At 36.4% G+C, this 24,766-nt stretch overlaps 1 protein-coding gene across 31 annotated transcripts in view; it reads right to left on the minus strand.

The window, feature by feature from the left end:
• Positions 1-24,766, minus strand: part of MEF2C (myocyte enhancer factor 2C) — a 166,263-nt gene that overhangs the window by 72,890 nt on the left and 68,607 nt on the right. For all 31 annotated transcript variants that reach the window (XM_054555222.2, XM_054555216.2, XM_063723971.1 and 28 more), the window contains 1 exon segment: positions 9,915-10,118. In XM_054555222.2, the coding sequence (XP_054411197.1) occupies positions 9,915-10,118 (204 nt within the window).

Here is a 24,766-nt window from a genome sequence, read left to right on the forward strand (position 1 = left end):
TTCTTTAGGTTGCCTGTTCACTCTGATGATCGTTTCTTTTGCTGTGCAGAAGCTCTTTAGTTTAATTAGGTCCCATTTGTCAATTTTGGCTTTTGTTGCCATTGCTTTTGGTGTTTTAGTCATGAAGTCTTTGCCCATGCATACGGCCTGGATGGTATTACCTAGGTTTTCTTCTAGGGTTTTTATGGTTTTAGGCCTTACGTTTAAGTCTTTAATCCATCTACAGTTATTTTTTTGTATAAGGTGTAAGGAAGGGGTCCAGTTTCAGCTTTTTACATATGGCCAGCCAGTTTTCCCAACACCATTTATTAAATAGGGAATCCCCTCCCATTGCTTGTTTTTGTCAGGTTTGTCAAAGATCAGATAGTTGTAGATGTGTGGCATTGTTTCTGAGGCCTCTGTTCTGTTCCATTGGTCTATATAACTGTTTTGGTATCAGTATCATGCTGTTTTGGTACCAGTATCATGCTGTTTTGGTTGCTGTAGCCTTGTAGTATAGTTTGAAGTCAGGTAGTGTGATGCCTTCAGCTTTGGTCTTTTTGCCTAGCATTGTCTTGGCTATATGGGCTCTTTTTTGGTTCCATATGAAATTTAAAGTAGTTTTTTCTAATTCTATGAAGAAAGTCAATGGTAGCTTGATGGGGCTGGCATTGAATCTATAAATTACTTTGGGCAGTATGGCCATTTTCATGATATAGATTCTTCCTATCCATGAGCATGGAATGTTTTTCCGTTTGTTTGTGTCCTTTCTTATTTCTTTGGGCAGTGGTGTGCAGTTCTCCTTGAAGAGGTCCTTCACATCCCTTGTAAGTTGTATTCCTAGGTATTTTATTATCTTTGTGGCAATTATGAATGGGAGTTCACTCGTGATTTCTCTCTCTGTCTGTTATTGGTGTATAGGAATGCTTGTGATTTTTGCACGTTGATTTTGTATGCTGAGACTTTGCTGAAGTTGCTTATAAGCTTAAGGAGATTTTGGGCTGAGACAATGGGGTTTTCTAAATATACGATCATGTCACCTGCAAACAGAGACAAGTTGACTTCTTCTTTCCCTATTTAAATACCCTCTATTTCTTTCTCTTGCCTGATTGCTCTGGCCAGAACTTCCAATACTATGTTGAATAGGAGTGGTGAGAGAGGGCCTCTCTGTCTTGTGCTGGTTTTCAAAGGGAATGCTTCCAGCTTTTGCCCACTCAGTATGATATTGGCTGTGGGTTTGTCATAAATAGCTCTTATTATTTTGAGATACATTCCATCAATACCTAGTTTATTAAGAGTTTTTAGCATGAAGGAGTGTTGAATTTTATCAAAGCCCTTTTCTGCATCTATTGAGATAATCATGTGGTTTTTGTCATTGTTTCTGTTTATGTGATGAATTATGTTTTTTGATTTGTGTATGTTGATCCAGCCTTGCATCCCAGGGATGAAGCTGACTTGATCATGGTAGATAAGCTTTTGATGTGCTGCTGGATTCGGTTTGCCAGTATTTTATTGAGGATTTTTGCATCGATGTTCATCAGGGATGTTGGTCTGAAATTTTCTTTTTTTGTTGTGTCTCTGCCTGGTTTTGGCATCAGGATGATGCTGGCCTCATAAAGTGGGTTAGGGAGGAGGTCCCTCTTTTTTTTATTATTTGGAATAGTTTCAGAAGGAATGGTACCAGCTCCTCTTTGTACCTCTGGTAGAATTCAGCTATGAGTCCATCTGGTCCTGGACTTCTTTTGGTTGGTAGCCTATTAATTACTGCCTCAATTTCAGCACTTGTTATTGGTCTATTCAGTATTTGACTTCTTCCTGGTTTTGTCTTGGGAGGGTGTGTGTGTCCAGGAATTTATTCATTTCTTTTAGATTTTCTAGTTTATTTGCATAGAGGTGTTTATAGTATTCTCTAATGGTAGTTTGTATTTCTGTGTGATCAGTGGTAACATCTTCTTTATCATTTTTTACTGCATCTGATTCTTCTCTCTTTTCTTTTTTATTAGTCTGTCTAGCAGTCTATTTTGCTAATCTTTTCAAAAAATCAGCTCCTGGATTCGTCGATTTTTTGAAGGGTTTTTCGTGTCTGTATCTCCTTCAGTTCGGCTCTTAGTTATTTCTCGTCTTCTGCTACCTTTTGAATTTGTTTGTTCTTGCTTCTCTAGTTCTTTTAATTGTGATGTTAGGGTGTCAATTTTAGATCTTTCTCACTTTGTCCTGTAGGCATTTAGTGCTATAAAATTCACCTTTAAACACTGCTTTAGTTGTGTCTCTGAGATTCTGGTACACTATGTCTTTGTTCTCATTGGTTTCAAAGAACTTATTTATTTCTGCCTTAATTTCATTATTTACTCAGTAGTCATTCAGGAGCAGGTTGTTCAGGTTCCCTGTAGTTGTGTGATTTTGAGTGAGTTTTGTAATCCTGAGTTCTAATTTGATTGCATTGTGGTCTGAGAGACTGTTTGTTACGATTTCCGTTCTTTTGCATTTGCTGAAGAGTGTTTTACTCCCAATTATGCCAGTTTTAGAATAAGTGTGATATGGTGCTGAGAAGAATGCTGAAGTCTGTTGATTTGGGGTAGAGAGTTCTGTAGATGTCTATTAAGTCAGCTTGGTCCAGAGCTGAGTTCAAGTCCTGAATATCCTTGTTAATTTTCTGTCTCGTTGTTCTGTCTAATATTGACAGTGGGGTGTTAAAGTCTCTGACTATTATTGTGTGGGAATCTAAGTCTCTTTGTAGGTCTTTCAGGACTTGCTTTATGAATCTCAGTGCTCCTGTATTGGGTGCATATATACTTAAGATAGTTAGCTCTTCTTGTTGCATTGATCCCTTTACCATTATGTAATGCCCTTCTTAAGTCTTTTTTGATCTTTGTTGGTTTAAAGTCTGTTTTATCACAGACTAGGATTGCAACCCTTGCTTTTTTTTTTTTTTGCTTTCCATTTGCTTGGTAAATATTCCTCCATCCCCTTATTTTGAGCCTATGTGTATCTTTGTACATGACACAGGTCTCCTGAATACAGCACACAGATGGGTCTTGACTCTTTATCCAATTTGCCAGTCTGTGTCTTTTAATTGGGGCATTTAGCCTATTTACATTTAAGGTTAATAGTTATGTGTGAATTTGATCCTGTCATTATCATGCCAGCTGGTTATTTTGCCCGTTAGTTGATGCAGTTTCTTCATAGTGTCAATGGTCTTTACAATTTGATATGTTTTTGCAGTGGCTGGTACCAGTTTTTCCTTTCCATATTTAGTGCTTCCTTCAGGAGCCCTTGTAAGGCAGATCTAGTGGTGACAAAATCCCTCAGCATTTGCTTGTCTGTAAAGGATTTTATTTCTCCTTCACTTACGAAGTTTAGTTTGGCTGGATATGAAATTCTGGGTTGAAAATTCTTTTCTTTAAGAATGTTGAATATTGGCCCCCTTTCTCTTCTGGCTTGTTGGATTTCTGCCAAGAGATCTGCTGTTAGTCTGATGGGCTTCCCTTTGTGGGTAGCTCAACCTTTCTCTCTGGCTGCCCTTAATATTTTTTCCTTCATTCCAACCTTGGTGAATCTGCTTGTGTCTCGGTGTTGCTCTTTTTGAGGAGTATCTTGTGGTGTTCTCTGTATTTACTGAATTTGAATGTTGGCCTGTCTTGCTAGCTTGGGGAAGTTCTCCTGGATAATATCCTGAAGTGTTTTCCAACTTGGTTCCATTCTCCCTGACACTTTTAGGTACATCAATCAAACGTAGGTTTGGTCCTTCCACATAGCCTCATATTTCTTGGAGGCTTTGTTCATTCCTTTTCTTTCTTTTTTCTCTAATCTTGTCTTCATGCTTTATTTCTTTTATTTGATTTTCAATCTCTTAACTCCTTTCTTCCGCTTGATCGATTTGGGTATTGATACTTGTGTATGCTAAACAAAGTTCTTTTGCTGTGTTTTTCAGTTCTATCAGGTCATTATTTATGTTCTTCTCTAAACTGGTTATTCTAGTTAGCAATTCCCTTAACCTTTTTTCAAGTTTCTTAGCTTCCTTTCATTGAGTTAGAAGATGCTCCTTTAGCTCAGAGGAGTTTATTACCCACCTTCTGAAGCCTATTTCTGTCAATTTGTCAAACTCATTCTCCATCCAGTTATGTTCCCTTGCTGGAGAGGAGTTGTGATCCTTTGGAGGAGAAGAGGCATTCTGGTTTTTGGAATTTTCAGCCTTTTTGCACTGTTTTTTCCTCATCTTCATGGATTTATCTACCTTTGGTCTTTGATGCTGGTGACCTTTGGATGGGGTTTTGGTGTGGACATCCTTTTTGTTGATGTTGATGCTATTCCTTTCCGTTTGTTAATTTTCCTTTTAACAGTCAGGTACCTCTGCTGCAGGTCTGCTGGAGTTTGCTGGAGGCCCACTTCAGACCCTGTTTGCCCGGGTATCACCATCAGAGGCTGGAGAACAGCAAAGATTGCTGCCTGTTCCTTCCTCTGGAAGCTTCATTCCAGACTGGCACCCACCAGTTGCCAGCCGGAGCTCTCTTGTATGAGGTGTCTGTCGACTCCTGCTGGGAAGTGTCTCCTAGTCAGGAGGCACGGGGGGTCAGGGACCCACTTGAGGAAGCAGTCTATCCCTTAGCAGAGCTTGAGTACTGTGCTGGGTGGGAGATCTGCTGCTCTCTTTAGAGCCAGCAGGCCGGAACATTTAAGTCTGCCGAAGCTGTACCCACAGCTGCCCCTTCCCCTAGGTGCTCTGTCCCAAGGAGTTGGAAGTTTTATCTATAAGCCCCTGACTGGGGCTGCTTCTTTTCTTTCAGAGATGCTCTCCCCAGAGAGAAGGAATCTAGAGAGGCAGTCTAGCTACAGTGGCTTTACATCTATATTTTTATAAGTATAAAATTAGAAGCTAATTAGATATAATGAATGCTCAAGTAAAGTAGATGTATTTTCACATTTACATCCATTTCCAGATTTTGTGATACTCAGTTTGTAAAGAAGTCCAATTCTGGACTTTGCTGCATTTGCTTTTCAACAAAATTTGCTTTTCAACAAAAATTGTACTCAGTATTTTCACTAAACTATGTAAGAGCACTTAGCTCGTTGATAACTTTCATCACCATTGTGAAGCTATACAAGTTATAAACTATTTTAAGGCTTTTCCCATCCCAATTTAGGCCTTAATTATTACTGTGCAGAAAACATTTTGCTGCAGCAACTGTTCTTAGATGTCTCCAAATCAAAACAGAAGTCAGGATTCAGGTGACAGCAAATAAAATTTCCAAAATAATAAAATATCAGGTAAATATAATCTCTCATCTCTCATCTTCTCTCTCTCCATCTCCCTATGTCCCTTTCCTTCTCTCTCTCTCTCTCTCTCTCTCTCACACACACACACACACACACACACAGAGAGAGAGAGACACACACACATATTCTTCCTCTAAAAAGAAAAACCAATAATCCTCTATGGAGACAGTTGTGAATCAAAGGTTTCTTCTGCAGGAGTTACATCCATCTCTGAATTTTCTAGAGAGCAGCAAAGGGCCTTGTGTTTTATTCCCCTTCCACACTTAATCACTGGACTGCGGGCCCAGACTGAATGAGTAGCTCATTAGAATCACTGAGTTCACTGAGGGGATGAGAGGTTCCTTCCTGGCTGGGTGCTAAGTGATACTCCCATAAGGATTTTGTGGTTACAAAACGTGCTGGATATGGAGGTAACCTGTCTGGGAGTCCTGTCACTCCAAGGATCACCTGGAATGCTCTGGAAAAACACATGACCTGGCTGAATGAGTTCTGTTGAATTGTTTAGCCTACGCCTTCATTTAAGCAGCTTATACTGCATTAATGAGGTTATTGTTCCTTTGCCGTCCAATTGTTCCCAAGCTGATTTTTTGCATATATGTTTTACATCCTTAACAAGAATGCCTGTCTCCTCCTGTTTCATAGTCTCTTGCACAGTGCTGAGCATGAGTGGAGCTTGCTAAATCATTGCTAAATGAAGCAATGGGCTGTAAGCATGTCCTGTGGGATCTGCATCTTCAGATCATCCTGAAGTACTCAACAACCACATCTTCTTCCAGGAACAGAGCCCAACATAAACTGGTAGGGTTTGCTGTCTTAGACAGCTAAGAGAACGAGGAGTGGAGCTAGTGAACAAGCAGTGAAGGGGGCAGTTCCTTAATGCCATCCCAACTGAACTTCAACAGTCTGACAAGCTAGCATTTTGGGTAAATATCTCAGTATACTTGTCACAGAGTTAAGTAAAATGGACTTTCTTCAAGGGAAGTGCTTTTAATACAATAACTTTTTGTTCTTTTTAACCAATGGATTAAAAATTTAACACATTTACTACATCTGGCATATTTATATATTGTATCTAAACAGATATTCAAGCTGCATTATAATATAATAATAAAAAACCGATCTCAGTCTGTCTGTTAAGACTTTGTGAGTCTTTGTGCCATTGTTGGAGTAGTGCTAATTATCAAGCAAAGACATGATAATTACGTAGAGCTTTTTTGCTAAAAGAAGGAATCTTTTTCAACATCCACGCACTGCACAATTTCCTATGACCCTGTAGCACTACTCTGGTATGGCCCAGAAATTTGTATTTCTGCCTAAAGGCTGGAAATTATATTATTTCTATCTCTCCCCATACTTTTTCTTCTTGTGAGTAAACTGTTTTTAGAGGGTTAAGGAAGAGGGGTAATGGTCCAAATGGGAAATATAAAACTAATGACCCTTCATGAAACATATTATGCTCCTCATTAAACTTATTCAGTTAAATGTATTCCATTAAATTAAAATAAATAGGATTTTAAATTTTACCCAGGAGCAGTAAACAATCTTAACTTTCGACTTTATGGTAGATCCATTCTAAGAACGAATTCAAATCCCTGATGTATCATAGGTCTTTGCCTCCAACACAATTTATGTGCTAGTGCTGCAGAGGTTTTCAAATTTAGTGTGTCTAAGAATTACTTGGGAACTTTTTTTTTTTTTTTGAGACAGAGTCTTGCTCTGTCACCCAGGCCGGAGTGCAGTGGCGTGGTCTCGACTCGCTGCAAGCTCTGCCTCCCGGGTTCAGGCCATTCTCCTGCCTCTCGAGTAACTGAGACTACAGGCGCCCGCCACCACGCTCGGCTAATTTTTTGGATTTTTAGTAGAGACGGGGTTTCACCATGTTAGCCCCGATGATCTCAACCTCCTGACCTCATAATGCGCCCGCCTCGGCCTCCCAAAGTACTGGGATTACAGGTGTGAGCCACTGCGCCCGGCCTACTTGGGGAACTTTTTATAAATGCAACTTCCAATCCAGATCCCCTCTTCTCCACCAAGTGTCTCAAGTATCCTAATTTCACTCCACGTGAAGATGATGTAAATTTTATCAAGTTTAGCGGTCCCATCTTACTTCTTTTTCCATGATCTCTGTTATTACTAAAATGTGGAGAAGCCAAATATGTGAAGAATGCATAATTCAGGGAGTTGAACAGGACGGACCTACAATGTGTTAGACTTGTTGTGTTCATCCAAATAATTGAGCCATCGAATCTCTAGATTTGGCCCAGGAGCCTCGAGGTGTCTTTTTGAGAGATTCAGAGATTTAATCTATTGATGTTAACAGGAAAATGGAGCTGGTTCTTTACTCCTGTTTTACAAGTATTGCTTTTTTAAAAATTATAATCTTGCAAAAGCACTTTCAAATCCAATGCCTTCATTTTTGAGATGAGAAAATTTCAGCCCAGAGAGGTACCCAACTTGTCACACTGCACAAAAGTGCAAGACAAGGATTCAAATGAAAAACAATGACTCTTAACCCAGTGCTGTTTTTGTGGCATTTAAAGAAATCTGACTTTCAAATATCCACCTATCAAAAAGCATGAAGTTTTCATACAATATATGAAGTGGGTTTTTTGTTGTTGTTGTTGTTAAACAGACAGGGTCTTGCTCTGTCACTCAGGCTGGAGTGCAGAGGCACAATCTAGGCTCACTGAAGCCTTGACCTCTCAGGCTCAAGCCATCTTCCCCCTTCAGCCCCCCAGGTAGCTGGGACCACACATGCATGCCACCATGCCTGGCTAATTTTTATATTTTTTTGCGGAGACGGAGTTTTGCCATGTTACCCAGGCTGCTCTCAAACTCCTGAGCTCAGGCAATCCGCCCACCTAGGCCTCCCAAAGTGTTGGCATTATAGGCGTGAGCCACCGCACCTGGCCAATATATGAAGTTTTAAGTTGCCTTCAAGTTATATAATATATTCCTGAGAAAAACCCTCAGAAGATGAATGTTCTAGGTTTTAAACTCCTTTAAGAAGGCAAATTTTAGAAGTCAACATATTTTCCAATTGGCTCATTATGGTTCTACAGCATTTCACATGACATTAAGGACTAGCAGTTCCAGTGTAATGATAAATTCCAACTCAAATTCTTTTGTTACCTGACTTTTGTTATAATGGTTTTAGTAATGACATGGAGTTTTGAGTAAATAGTTGTTTTGTTTTCTGAATTTATTTTACATATGTATTAGTGCACACACACAAGCAGTGTTCACCTTCATATTTTTGTACTTTCATATTTATATGCAAATAAAAAACTATCTGAAATGCATAGGTAAATTGTATCAGTGATCCTAAATTTCAAGATCAAGGCAAGCACACAATTCTAATTATCAATGAAAAACTAAAATAATGCATAGTATTTTAAGCACATATCACCCTAGGTCTATTTATCATTCAGTTTTGTTTCTCTGAAATTATTTCCTTGGCCTCGTTAGGCAAAAATAAAATACAATAATCAGCTCAATACTTTTGAAAAACTTTCAAATAAAAACAAAGAAATGAGAATTAGTCTTAGACAATTGTAACCGGTAAAAGGGAGATGGATGTGGGAGGCATATTCATTTGATCAGGATTAGCATTACATTTTTTTACAATGTGGAACCAGTCTAAGCAATGTCAAGAATGACGTGTACTCTGGCAAACCGACTCTTGAGTACATACTTTTGAAACACTTATTAATTTTCTTTTCATTCTGAGAAAGCAAGCACAATCTAGGGAAGCCAGAGTAGACAAATAGATGAAGAAAATAGGCAGATGGGAACCATCCTTATTATACCTCTTCCTTCTTTGTTTCGTAGTCTTAGTCATTGCTCATGAAGGGTACTACAAAGTATTTAAATAGGATCGATGCTGAAAACGTTTAAAAAGTTCCAGCCAAAACTGTATGGTATGTTACTTATGCTAACACATCTAAAACATTTTTGACTTTCAGCATCATGCTCTTTTATTTTTGGTACAATAAAACAATTTTTAAAATCTGACATTGATTAAACACTATGCTAACATTTAGAAATTCATTTTCATCTGATTTCTGATTCCATGTATATTAACAGTTTTCATTGATATATATAATGATATAATTTTTAGGAAAAAACATTTCTAGGAGAATAATTGCCTTTACTCTTCCAGCAAGAAAGCATTCAGAATAATGAATTACAAAGAAGAGACATAAATCGAAAAACTGAAAGTGTAAGGTTGGGGTGAGTTCATTTTTAAATACGTTTTTTCTTTGATGATGCCAGGAAACTATTATATACCTAAAATAAATGACCAGAAGTGTCTAAAATATGGATGAGCTATTCCCTGGCAAGAGTTCCCAACCATGGTGTCCTGATACATAGCTGCGGACAATGACCACTTGCAAAAGACGAAGCAAATAGTTTGACACTGGTACTTGATTCTAGCAAAGACCAGATCTTACATGGTCTCTATCATCACATCACTCTAACTTTTCAGGGGGAGAGAAAAGGTGGAGTAAGAATTGCGATAGATAGTAATCCTGGGTCTACCTATGGGACTATGAACACCTTAGGAAAAAGAACACCATGTGTGTATGTGTGTGTGGCAGGGGGAGGTCCAAACGCCCCTGCTTGCGGAGGCTTGGGGCTCACCACGCATGCTCTCTCACCTCCACGATGTCTGAGTTTGTCCGGCTCTCATGCGGCTCATTGTACTCCGTGTACTTGAGAAGCACTTTGTCCATGTCGGTGCTAGCATACTGGAACAGCTTGTTGGTGCTGTTGAAGATGATCAGCGCAATCTCACAGTCACACAGCACGCTCAGCTCGTAAGCCTTCTTCATCAACCCAAATTTCCTCTTTGTAAATGTCACCTAGAAAAAAGAAAGCAGCCAAGATTTTTTAAAAAATATTCATGCATGTGTGGTTTTTTTTCTTTTCTTTTTTGTTTTCCTTCACAAAACAATGGTGTGTAGTTGTCAGAGCCCTTGGGCACTAACACTTTTAGAAAGAAAGCAAATAAATCTAATATTAATTTCTGCTTATCATTTGAAAATGTGTGATTTCTAGCTTGCTGCTGAATGTGAGACTCTAAATACAAGATTTAATGTAGGGTATTTTAATGAAGGTGACCAGGGAACTGGTCATGTTTCTTTGAGCAAGTTAAGATTTAAAAAAAAATTAATTTCAGCATGGTTAACATATTTCCCAATTAATAATTAGTTTGGAGCTTGTTTTTGACTATTTGAAGAGTGGACATGACATTATGAACTTAGCATTTTAGATCTGTGTTCAAACAAGTCTTAAAATTGTCTAGTCTCATGTCATTTAATTGAAAACACTTGAAGGGATATGACTGTGATCTCAGACGATGTTGTATTCTGTTTTCTAGAAACCCAGCAGGGCATTGGGAAGTCTGTTAGCCATCATATGCTTAGGGTTTTGGTGTCATTCTTCTGTGTATCTTTCTTCTTCTCTCAGGCCAGAAACTGTATTGTTAATGCCACCATTTTCTTCTTTTAATCTAATCTATTACCAAGACGCGTAATTCCTTTCCTCAAAATATTTCTCAGGTTCACACTATTTCCCAGGCAACTCTATCACTCATGTCCTTATCACTTCAGTTTTGGACAGCCTAGCAGCTTCCTGTCCTAGATGATCTCCCTGCCTGGAATCATTCTTTCCTCAATTCAACTCAAACTGCAAAGCCTCACTCTTCCTACCGTCTTTTTCCCGATGAGCTGTCTACAACAGCTCCCTCTCCCTGGCTTTGAAAACTTCCTACCTGCCAATCTTACCAAATGCAAAAATATATTTCACTCTTCCCAATTTCAACTCTCTTTTAATTGAACTTCAGCTTGTTGCTCCAGTCTGGCTACCGAAAAGGCGTGAACATTCTTTTTTTTTTTTTTGAGACGGAGTCTCTTATAAACCTTTATATGGTCCAGTGTTTCCCAGCAGGTATTCATTCTGTAGAGTACTGTTCCTATAAAATACTCCTTAAGAAAAAAGTTCAATGGCCTAATATGTTTGGAAAAAGAGGCACATTGGTATATTAAAGGCTATGAAATCTTTTAAACTTTGTTTAACTTGCTTTTCGAACCTATTGCTGACATATCGTTTGTTTCTTTGCATATTTATTTATTTTGAGGAGCACTTACTATCACTCTTCAGAACTAGGTTTTTGAGGCACATATTCTGGGAAAAGCTAATTTACTTAATTAAGCTATTGTTTTCAGAACGAATCATTTAAACTTTTTCATACCTTCAAATCCAACCCACCTGGCAGAGGCCAGCTCATTTTATCACAGATTTGTGTGTAGTTCCTAATTGCATATTCCTACCCTTCAACTTTCTCTGTCTCCAGACACCCAATGCATGTCCTCCAGTTCCACACCTGTCTAAACATCCTGGATTCTCAAACCCTCCAAAGTTCAACCTCATTATCTTCAGTCTAGAATCTTCTGCCCCTTTTGGAATCCCCATCTCACCATAAACTCAGTCATCCAAACTAGAAACCTCAGAGAGAACTCTGAATCCTGGCCTGCCGCCTTCTCCCACTCCTCACCCTCCCCCACAACTAAATAGATTTATGTTGACAAGGACTGTGGGCTAGCAGACAGAAAGCCTGACCTCCCAGTCTCCTCATTCCTCCACATTTTGTTAATTATTGTTTTACTTATCACCTTTTATTTTTCCTTCACGTTACAATCACATTTTATATTTTCAAATATACAAAATATATACAAAAATATACAAAATATATACAAAAATATGCAAAATATATGTTGTATACAAAATATACGCAAAAATATGCAAAATATATTTTGTATACAAAACATACAAAATAAAAAAATACAAAACTGTGTATATTTTCCTGTGTGATCTGTTTAACCTCTCTTTCACTACAGCGCATGCTCCACAAGGGCATATGCCGTTTTTATTTTGCTCACTACTTTATCCCCAGTGCTTAGACCAGGAGACATGTGTGGGCACATGGTAAAAATCCATGGTATAAAAATTGATAGGGGAAACTACTATGTGAAATCTTTAGAAAGATACAATTGATGTATGTTATACATGTGATAAATTTTCCCATGAAATTTTTTTAACAACTCAAATGCAAAATTTTTTAACAATACATATATTCCTTAATAATAATTATATCATTTTATCATATTGACATTGAAGATAGTATGGTAGAAAGCAAAGAACATAGGGTTTGTACTTAGAGAACTCTGAATTTGAATGCCGAATTTGCCAGTCATGTGAAATTCACTTAACAACTTCTGTTTTGTTTGTTTGTTTTTTGAGACAGGGTCTCCCCTGTCTCCTAGGCTGGAGTGTAGCAGTACTAGTATAGCTTACTGCAGCCTCCACTTTCCAGGGTCAAACGATCCTCCCGCCTCAACCTCCTGAGTAGCTGGGACTACAGGCGTGCACCAACATCTTCTGGCTTTATCTTTGTTTTAATTTATTTTTAGTAGAAACGAGGTTTCCCTATGTTACCCAGGCTGGTCTCAAACATCTGAGCTCAAGCGATCCTCCCGCTTAAGCCTTTCAAAGTGCTAGGATTACACGCATAAGCCACCGTGCCTCGCCTCCCTTTAAATAAAGTTCTTTGAGTTTGATTTTTCACATTTGTAAACAGAGATTCATACCTACTCTTAAGGCTGTTGTGAGGATTGTATCCAATAATGTGTGTATAGTATTGAGTATAATGCTTAGAGTAGGTGCTCAATAAATATTAGTTCCCACAAATTTCTTAGTTGACTTAACCAAAAAAGAAGAACTAGCAAAATATACTTGTCTTGGTGACTTGAAGAGTCTACCAGTTATGGCTATGTGAGGATGTTATTATGACTGATAGAAAGATAAAGCTGTAGTGACCATTGTTTGGAAAACAAGGCATTTAGATATTTACTAGCCCATATCAACTAGTCAATATTTACTCAGTTACGTTATTTACATTTCAACTTGGATAATTCTTCTTTCTTGTAATTGTCAGTGTTTCACCTTCTATTTCATCTTTATTGATTGTCTTTCTAAAGTACTTCTGATAAAATATAGCTAGTGTTTTATTTTCATATCTGATTATCATACTACTTTAGAAACTTTTATTCTGTTTTATTCAGATGAGTCACAATTGATATTAAGGATGGGCTGAAAACCATCTTTTTGGAATGAATAAAGAAACATAATCATTAATTACACAGAGCTGCACTAAATGTCTTTTAATATTTCTTTTAGATCCAATTTTGATATGAAAATGTACCTGCATATTGGCATTTTACTTAGTGAAATAGGCTACAGAATACGTTCAATACAGAAGGCACTGACCTAGACTACTTTCATATATCTAAAACCACTTTTAATCAGACTTCATGACCACAAGCTATATGTGGAATGTCTCAATACAGTATGGTTTCTGTTGTACTCAGACCTCAGAATTTTGCACGTTACAACACTCATAATCACAGTACATTTCAGTACAGAAATATCATTAATGCCACTATTTGTGTTTACTTTTAGTGCTCCTCAATTTTTGTGTAACCAAATAGGCTGCTGGATAATGCATACTTATTTAACAATACCCGTCAAAGAAGTCAGTGCATATAGCTTCTTCTGCAATTTAAAACTGCAAACTGAAATGATGACTGTATTAAAGCATGTAAGAAAATATCTTCAAAATCTACTCTTAATTGCTCTAAATTTAATTCTGCATTATGTTCATATTCTTCATAGCATACTCAAAATGTATTTTATAATGCTTTTTCTCATTGTTCATAGTTAGATAAAATTATTTTTAAGCATTAGGCTTTCTAAAGAGATCTGGAATATTACTCTTCATTTAAAATATGCCACTCAATGACAAAGATTTCAATTCTGCGCTTTTATACTTAAATAATGCCTTGTGATGATTACATTTTTCTTAACTTGATAATAGTTTGTAATGGGGACAAGTCCATATTTCTTTTTAAATAACATGTTTGGAACCTTAGGTGAGGCAGAAAGAGGTTTTTACAGTAGTTAGGCAAAGAGTCGCTCTTTTCCAGTATTTACATAAGTCAATATGTTATCAAATTAAAGAGACTTAATGTGTGATATAGCATAGAAAGCAGAACTACTCTGTAAGTTTTTTATTTTACGTTTTTTCTTTCTATTTTTGAATCTTTAAATAGCCCCAAATGTGATGATGGCATGTTAAGTTTTATAGTGGCCCTGACTTTTAAATCCTAGAATAAGGACAGATATCATACATCTTATGTTGATAATGGCTCTAGAACCTATTAGGTACGAAGGAAAAGCAGAAATTAGAATTTGAAATTGAGAAAAGAAACATTCATTAAATACAGCACCATACAAATCAGTTACTAAAAATTTAAGAAAGTCTATTCATAAAAAACATAAAAATAATTTGGCCAAGTTTTATGGAGCATTTTCTGCATGTCAAACATTATGCTAAGCAATATTTATCGAATATTCTCTATGTCAGGCATTTGTGCTAGGTACTGTGGCTTTCATTACATAAAATAATATCTCCCTTGTTCATATCAGTTCCTTGTGGCTGGAGGAAAAAAAGTCATTTAATTCCTTAACGTTTAAAAGGAATTTTCTTTATTTGGAACAAAATGCATGACTTGGCCAACACAGTTATATTTTCAGTCATGTCTAATAATCTGAATTCATATTTTTATCTAGACTTGGCTGAATTCAGTTTTTGTTTTCAGACCAACCTTTTCTCTAGACTGAGCTAGAAAAATAATAGTAGATGCAAATTCAGTGAAGATGAGTATGAAATGAAATCTACCTTACTGGTTATTTCTACTCTTGACTTGGTGAAAGCTGATTGTGGTATTACTCCCATCTCTCCTTTTCCACCTGGCCACTGGATGCGCCCATCATGTTGTAAGGGTTAGTTTAAACGCCAACTTCTTTCTTTGATGCTTTCCTTGTCACATTCAGACAAAACTCATTCCTTTCTCATTGTAGTCCTCCAGCACTTTTTAGAAATCTTTATTATGAGACTTACTCCAGTATTACAAAGTTGGTTGTATATGAGTTTTCCCTTCTGCCAGATTTGAATTCCCCAAAGACCCTCCCTCTCAGGCCTCTCACAGACTCTGACCAGTGGCCACTCAATGAACCTTTGCTGAATGAGTGTATTATGGAATGGAAATACTCCATTTTGAAGTCTGAATGTTTCGGTATAATTTTATGTTAGAGTAGATACTTTTTTACTTGCCTTTTAAATAATTTAATCTCTCAAAAATAGAGATTTTGGACACGTATACCTTTATTTTACTACAATGTTTAGCTTATTAGTGACACAAATCTTAAGATAAAGTAATTATACTATCTTGGAATTTATAATAAAGAAGGTAAATGATGTCTGGAGAAAAATATATATGTAAATATGCTGTAGATTTCAAGAAAAATATACTTCAAAAAGTTCAGAGAAAAGTTTTTTTCTTTTTTATCCCTTGCCTGGATGAAAAAGATGAAAGATAAAAAAGTCTGAAGATAAAATTTAATTTTACAATCACAGGATACAGAAAGAATGGGGAGGATCCATGGGTTCAGGATGACTGGGTTTGTTCAGCAGAAATGTACTGAACTTTCTGATGAGTTGGGATTTTCAAAGAATAAGCATTTGGAAAAGTGATGAAATCCTCATGCACAATTTGAGACTGCATGGTAGTAATTTAGCTGATTTAAATATGGCTGATGAACTATAATTAATGAGGCCAACTTAATTGATCAATGTTAAGTTTATCAAAAAGTCTCTAGTAAAGTGCCATGGAGTTCAGTACTTTTCCCATCCCAGGAGACATTTTTGTCATTGGTTTAGATGGGTATACAGGAAGGCAGGCTTATCAGATCTGCATGCAACGTAAATCTGGGTGCTTGAGCAAACCCAGTAGGTGATGGAGTCTATATCCATTGCGCCTTCTACAGCCTTTAGAAAGCTGGGTCACAATCAAGATGAATCAAATGAAGGTAATTTTAAAGTCCACATTCATATTTTTAGAAAACAATTACAAAAGCTCAGGTTGGAGAAAATTAATGGAATTTTGGGAAAGGATCTGAAGTTTTAGTGTTCTATAGTGGTAATTAATTATCCTACTGGTCTTTTTGTTTGTCAGAACCATCTTTGGTAGCGTACTCAGTTCTGAGGGTGACATTTTAAGAAAGCACTGACAAAATTAGAGCATTTACAGGATGGTAAACAGACTAATGTAGGGTCTGAGAACAATTTTGCATGAGGAACCGTTGAAAGAATCTGGAATGTATATCTCAGAAAAAATAGAATTAAAAGTGAAATGCTAAACATTTTCTAAGGTCTGAAGCATATGCCCATGTGAAGAGGCAAAATTAGTAAGCATTGTTGAAAATCATAAAGAGGTTCAAAACAAGGGAAAATCTAGTGATGAGAACTGCCTAAGAGTGGACCTAGTCTCACCAAGCAGGAAGCAGCTCATTTCTGAATATGTTCACATAGAGCTGCATATCAAGGAAGGTGTAGAAGGGGTTCCTGAATTAAGCAGGAAGTTGGACTAGAGACCTTTAAAATATTTATTCTAATTTTTAGATGTTCTTAATCTCTGCCTAAGTATCATAGAGCTTTGAGTTAAGAGCGAATGGCAATATGGTTCACCAAGCATGCACCCTACAGAATCTCCTATGTTTTAGTTACTCAATCCCACCTATACATTATCGCCTCTAATTTCCATATTTCAAGAAATAAAATAACTTTTTTGTAGCTAGAAGAGACACAAAAGACTGTAAAGAATTTGAGTAGACAGCATTAAATGATGTACTGAAAATGCACAGAAAAATAATTATCCAGATTGATAAAATAGAAAATTCACATTATTAAAGAAATTTTAAAGAAACAGGATATATGCATCATGACTAGGGCAGTGCAATGTAGAAAGAAAAACATAAAAATTGAAAATCAAGTCCCAGCTCTGCCTTTTATGAGCTGTGTGCCCTTGCGTAAAATTGCTTAACTTACCGGAACCCCAGTTTCCTCACCTGGAAAGTGGAGATAATAATAGGCATCATATAGAGTTTTATGAGAGGTCGAGTAAGGGATATAATACCAGTGTAAATAACTTGTTAACTGTGAAACACTTTACAAGGCAAATGGTATCTTCTCTGATGCACCAGGCTTAGTCGCTCCTTGAAACATACTGTAAAAGACTGGTCTCCTAGGACCTGTCAGCTTGTGTTACCAGTATTTACTTAGGTCTAGATCAGAGTGTCTCTCTCAGCTATATCCTAGCTTTTCTTGAGTACCTGGGCCATCTTTTGCTCATTCTTGTAACCTGACAACCAATAATAATACTTGGCTAAATAAATAAATGTTGATAGAATGAATAGATATACGGACAGAGGAATTATAGTGTTTTTCGTAATCCAAAATGAATAGCTGAAAATAAATTTCTATGGATGCTCACACTATGTTAACAAGAAGTTTGCTACCGAGAGAGGGCAATTTCACATACTTGTTTTATTTTTTTTTTGTCATTTTAACTTACAGTAAAAACCTACACTTGGTAAAATTAATCAGGAGAAAAAACTGGACTCGGTCAAATTTTGTGTGTGGGTTGGTTGGTGCAAGTGAAGCATATCAGATTTCTTATATTATTTTTTAGATAACAGTGTTGCTTATTTGATAATTTTTTCTAAGAAGTTCAACGATTTTATAATAAATTATCTCCCTACATTCGACAGTATCTCTTTGAACTTATTCTTTAGCACAGTTTATCATCCCTATTTTTCAGATGAATACTGTAAACAAAGACATGAATTGCCTTATCCAAAGCCCCCAAACTTGTTCCTGGATGGACTAGAAAACCAACCCTCTTCACACAAAGTGCATCTTTCTTTCTGTTAGTCAGTGTTCCTTCCCTCTTTTAGATAACTATGGATTTTAGGGGCTGAAGTTCAGCTCAATATGGACCCAGTCAACTGTTTATTGAGCAGTGTGCAGGCACTGTCATTTGTAATGTTACGTTAAGAATCATCAGAAATTCTGATAAGTGCAAGCACAGTAATGCATAACATTTTAATTAATGTAAGGACTACTTTCTAGGTTAAAGTCAAGAAATAATACTAAGAACACTAAATTGTGAGTAAGTTGGTTTCTAGGTTCTGACAGTAAATCAAAGCTACTTTTGTATAGACTCTGCAGCCAACTCTGCCCTCAGACGCTCCGGCCATTCCCACTACAGCCGCTGAGAACCACATGCATGCACTAGTGGGCACAAACTAGTTCTATATTTATGGATGTTTATTTTAATTTCAGAAAATGGGAAGAATTTTGGTTGGTAGTAAATACAGGTCTGCTTACAGCTAGAATAAAAAAAAGGTGGGCCTCTGATTTACACAGGCAATGTAAATAACAAGTTCTAAAAACAGAGAAGGAGTTCTGTATCATTTCCTACAGGGTAGGGAAATTAGTTTGACTACTGTGCAATGGAAAGGGCATTTCATAATCTTTCTCCACTCCACACGCCTGCCCCCTCCCTCACCCTCCCAGGCCCGGCCCCATTCATAAAGTCACCTCAGAAGAACTTTCCTGCCATATTAACTGTGGTTGTTCTTGCACCTTACAGGAAAGAGTTCTGAAAGAAAAGGACCTTTAGAAACAGCAGCTACTCACATCTATAATAATAATTGAGGCCCAACTCCAAATTGCCTCAGACATATCACTAAGGGAAGCAGCAAAAATCTCATCTATGGGTCCCAAATACTTCTTTCCACCAAACACAATATTTTTAGCCTAATCTTAATTGAACCTTACGGTGCTCAATGAATGGATAATTTTTTATTTTTTATTTTTATTTTCACCATTCTTTAACTCATAAATAGTAGTTTCTTTGTTTTAGGATGTGTTTGGGATTCGTATACCCAGCCAATTCTATTTTCAAAGGTTTGAGGTTTGATCTTTTTTTTTTTCCCTCCAAGTAAGAGTCATGATAAATATAACCCTCATTCTGCGAAAATATTTCAGGTTGTCTACTCCGCCTCATCCCCCCACCTAGATAATCTCTCAGTTTCCTCCCAGTTGAGGAAACAGAATGACTAATGAGTGACAGATGGACAGTTCACAGATACAATACACTCTGTAATCCAGGAGCCACAGGTCTTCCTATGTGTTTAAAGGGTTAGGGCTGGAGTCAAGAGTCTGCAACGACAATCTTTAATTGGGAAAAAGGGAAATGCCCTCGTAAATGCTCTTTCTCCACCTCCCTTGTTCCTGACAGTAAGTAATGACACAAATGTTCTAAAGTATTCCTCTTCAGTTTTATTTTGTTTAATTCAGTCTGTCATTAGAAAGGCTTGCAAGTTTTAGGCCCGATGATTACTCTCGGTGGGAGGAAGCAGTGCCTCTGCAGACTTGTGTTCTAGACAAGCGTTCTTTTATACAATGATGGGGCCTGCCATCGTAAATGAAAGGCTCTTTAAAGAGCAGCGAGGGACTCTTTTAAGCAGACTGCTACCACGTGCTTGTAACCCTCCAGCATAACTTGCGAGGATGAGACAGCAGTGTGTTCTGCTGCAAAGGGGACTATTGTCCTCGTTAGCCTCAAGCAAGTTGAGCCTCTGTTTCGCTGAAATATAGTAGTATTTCCAAAGAATTTTCAAGCAGTAGTTCCTAAAATTCTGAACACGATAAAAGGATTAAAATAAGGGGCTTAGAGTGTGGAATTTAGAACTCTACCAACCCCTCACCCTAAGTCAACATCCTAAATCCCAAAATAAAACTCTAAATCTTATGCATTGGAGGGAAAATAATAAATCACAATTAGATCTAAATTAAATAATCGAATGCACATTAATGAAACGAGTGTTTATTAACAAACTCATAAGAGTTTGAGTTTTAAAATTTGTGACAGCTGAATTCTGATGCATTTGTCTGCATGAGGAAAAGGAAGAAGGATGACCAAAAATTATTAACTTGATTAGAATTTAAGAGATTTTACTGTGGCCCATTTTAAGGCCAAGGAATGTTTTGCCTTTTGAAAAGAGAAGATTAACACAGCAGGCTTCACGTTTTTTATATGGGCTGCTCAGGTCCGCCTGGTTTGTTAAAGGGCTAATTTTCATTCTAAATCCAATCTGTAGATGCAGTCATAAAATAAATACCTTTGTTTCTCTGTATCTCATCTACATAAGAGATATAATTTGAATCTGAGAAGAATCAAATAAACCAGATTAATATTTTGGGGGCAAAAACATGTTTACTAGTTCAACAAAGCCAAATGTACCTAAGGGAAAGGTCAAAGGATACTTCATTCCCTGCTGAGCGAATGCTCAGGAAGCACATTTGTCTACATTTTCCTGTCATAACAGGAAGAGTGTAACTTCTTCCTTTCCACAATAGCTTAGGTTTTACCTCCTAACTCCAATATTTTCTCCCCCAGGGCCTTCCAAATCAATCCTTGCAAGACAGAAGGCTGTCTCCGTTATAGTTTCCAAACAGTTACATTTGTTGAAATGTTATTTAAATGTTAGTGATTTCTTTAGTTAAACTGTTCCAATTTAAAATTAAAAGTCAAATTTCCAAACATTTAGATTGGTTCTCTAATTCTTATTAATGGTCCAACATATTTCAAAAGAAACACAAATACACATTACATATTATTAATTTTTAATTTATTTCCTTAATGATGTCATTTACTTTATTTTTTTAAATTTTTGCCAAAGCCATTATCCTCAGAAAAAATAAAAGTTTCCAAACTACCTTCAACAAGAATACATTGGGATGTAAACTTTAAAAATACCCTAATAATTTTTGAAGTAGTTTCATTTTGAACTAAATGTTAAAGAAGTGCAGACTGCAGAGGACATGGCTTTTGAAACAATTAGCATCATGTCTTTTAATCTACAATTTGGAAGAAACTTCTCGGTTTATGTGGTCTATTTATAATGTTAATATTTTTAGTGTTGGTTTCTCAGTAATACAATGTCACACAGTTTGTGCATTTGCAAAGCTAAAGGTGACTTGTAGCAGACAGAGTGGTGTGTGCATGCATTCCCAGAGGTGAAAGGGGCCATTCAGTATCAACTTTCTACACAAAATGAGATATAATAAATAAAAGCATTAGATTCTTTTTAAATTACAGTTTTAAGTAGAAATTATATGAGATACACAAATTAGAACTGGAAACAATAAAAACCCTTGAGGCCCTCAAGTTCAAAGAAGAGTGACAGAATTCTAGAAGTGACAATTATTCTTTTCCTTGTGAAAATGTTGGCCTCTCTCAGATTTCCTACCAAAGGAAAGTGAATGAATGAGATTGACGGGAGTTGGAGCAATATCTTTCTGGCGGTAAAGGAGTAGATCTAGCTGACATAAATATAAAATATCATGCACCGAACGGGATAAATAGTAAATGTGTGGCACACTATTGCTGTGATCCTACTACATGGTGGGGAGACTATTTGTGAATTGTTTTCAAATTGCTAAGGGATAAAATGGAAATAAATGGCCTGAGGTCACAGCTGTTAAACATGCATCTGAACATTCTGCCTACTGCTTTTTTTTTTTTTTTAATTTGGAAACTCTTAGAAGTATTATTTAGGTCATTTTCCCTTCTGGTTTTCTTTTTCAACTCTTCAATCACCAGCAATTCCAAATCTTTGAATAAAAACTTTTCCCTTGGTAATTTTAAGATGAATAAAAGAATGATTTAACTTATATGCATGAGGAGCTTTTAAGAAGGCATCCCCAATATGTGGCAATATGTGGCAATGACCCTATAATTCAATTCTGAAGGGTATGATGTCCTAAAATATTACTATGACACACCGTAATTTTATTTATAGGAAATAAATTAAGTATAATTTTTAATACAAGTGTTGGGGAGGCAGGCAGCTGTTAAGAAATGATACTAAGAAAAAATGATCATCATCATCATTATTATGGGGTATTCGCAGGCTTATTTTGGATTAAAAGATAGGAAAATCAATAATTTTTCACTGAGCTTTTTTTCACTAGGTCTGAAAAAGATTCCAGATACTTCTTGATTAACAAATATAATTCTTCTACAGTATTTAAAGAAAAACTCACAAGTCTGGAAATTCTGTTTGTGGAGGTGGCCAAAAAAAGTGCATTTGGCAGTGGTGACTGCATCTTCCATCTATTCTCCAACTTATGGTTTGGAATTCACCAAAAAATTATTTTTTTGAAGCAATTAATTTGTATTTTTCAATTATCCAGTTACTCACATTTAAAGAGTGAATGTATCTCTCTTTCAACAAATTTTCTATTAGGTTATTAAGATGTAACTCCCAAATTTAGAACTGTAATTAACTTGGTGAAAATGAGGAAAAAGTAAGGAGTAAAATTTTTTCTTTTTAAAGAGTCACTGGAGGGAATCTATACATCTCTTTTTATTTTTCAGTTTAGTGTCGAATAGACCAGATTTAATTTGAAAACACATCAGTATGTAGAAACTGTCAGAAGCTGCATCTACACTGAACACATTTTTCCAGCTTTTTTCCTAGTTCATCTTATATAATTTATAATTCATATGAAGAGACTGAGATGGGGACATAAGAAGAGGGAAAGTTAGAAAATGTAACAGCTATGAACTCTGAATTCTTTTAGTCATAAGGGGATTCTCCTGTTCTATTAACAGGAGAATGTTGCTAATTGTCTTTAATTTGTGCTCCAGTTATTGCATTGATAATTACATGAATTTTTGTTTGCTGGCAAAAACTATTAGTGTGCCAGATCTGATGAAAGAAAAGAAAACTTAAGGCATTTAAATATATTTCTTCCTTAACTTACTATTTTAAGCCCTAACTGTGTTATCTGACAAATATTTAAATGTCTTTTTATAACAAGTTGCACAAATAAATTTGGGCTTACCTCTCCTATCCTTTCAAAGTAGGAAAGCTGAAATTTTCAAATACAAACATACAAGTAAATAGGTTTAGGCTAAGCATGCCTAATTTTTATATATCTTTCTTCCTAATATAACAGATTTCTAAATATATTGTTTGTAGAAAGAGTCATATAAGGACAATATTCATTTAAAAACTGTTAAAAGACCCAAAATTACAGCTAAATAAGACAAATGCATTCAAGTGTTCTATACCACCAAAGGATGACTACAGTTAATATATCTTACAGTTTGAAATAGCTAGAAGGAGGATATTGGATATTTCCAAGACAAAGAAATGATAAATGTTTGAGATGATGGATATGCTAACTACCCTGATTTGATCACTATACATTACACATATTAAAACATCACTGTGCACCCTATGAATATGTACCATTATTTGTTAATTAAAAAAATTTTAAAGACAAAAGAAATGAAACAAGCCCCCCCAAAACCATCTGTTCATAAAAACCAGTTTGTTGTTGAATTTTTTAAACCTTTGCATATATATGTTATTGTAAAATACAATAAAAGTGTCACAAAAAAAAGTCTAACTGTTTCAGGAGCGTGATTAAAAATTGGTACCATGTGAAAGAGGGTAAAATTGCCTAACTGATGGAGGTATTTCAAGGGTAAAAACAAATGCCGACGGAGAGACTGAAACTGTAGTGTTAGCATAAGCTGGAAGCTGGTAGTGATAAAAATGGCGAGGAGTAGTTAAAAATAATTTGGTCAGTAACATATATTTGAAAATAGGTCCCACAAGCATAAAATTTAGGAAACGACTTCTCCCCATCCTTGTCATAAATCCTCTGCAAACGTCCTGTGTGATCTTTCCTTCCTGTCCACAAACTATCCTCTCTGCATCAGCTCGCTCCTGCTCTGGTATCATTCTCTGACCCCTTGTTGGCTTCTGAAGTCTCCTTTGTGCTCCTGCTCTACCTGTTCCACTTTTCCATCCATCTTCTCAATACCCTTTTAAGATAAAACCCTCATGAAATGAAGGTTTAGGTAACATTCTTTATTGTGCTACACAGTACAAGAGTTGTTTTGATAGAAATCACATTAACTATAATAGCTAATGGTTCAAAGAGCCTGAGTCTTAATAGGAATAGCTAATAGGTAAATTTATTGAGCACTTATTATGTGGTGGGTGCTTTACATTTATTGCTTCATTTAATTATCTTAAAGACCTAATGAGAAAGGTACTAACTTTTTTTCATCCTCACTCTAGTGATGAGGGTACTGCTGAAGCTCAGAGAGGCTAAGTAACTTGCTAGAGGGTCATATAGCTAGTAAGTGGCAGAACTGGGACAAGAACCAAGTTTGTGTGTCTCTAAAAACTATGCCTCTTAGCCATTTGATTATACTGGACGCAGTATAATGTAATTGGGAAAAGTAATGACACAAAACCATGCTCTTAGTTATTATATTACACTAGATGCATCATGACATAATTTTAAAGAGCATAATTTGTTTCCTGTTGAATATGAGAGATCTGGGCTTAGATCTTGGTCACTTCCCAGTTTTAACTGTACGATCTTGAGCCAGTTATTTAGAACTTAACAGGACCTTCGAAGCTTTGCAATATCTGTGTCCTGTCTAACATCCAATCT

Source organism: Pongo abelii, chromosome 4 (assembly GCF_028885655.2).
Source record: "Pongo abelii isolate AG06213 chromosome 4, NHGRI_mPonAbe1-v2.0_pri, whole genome shotgun sequence".
NCBI lineage: Eukaryota > Metazoa > Chordata > Mammalia > Primates > Hominidae > Pongo > Pongo abelii.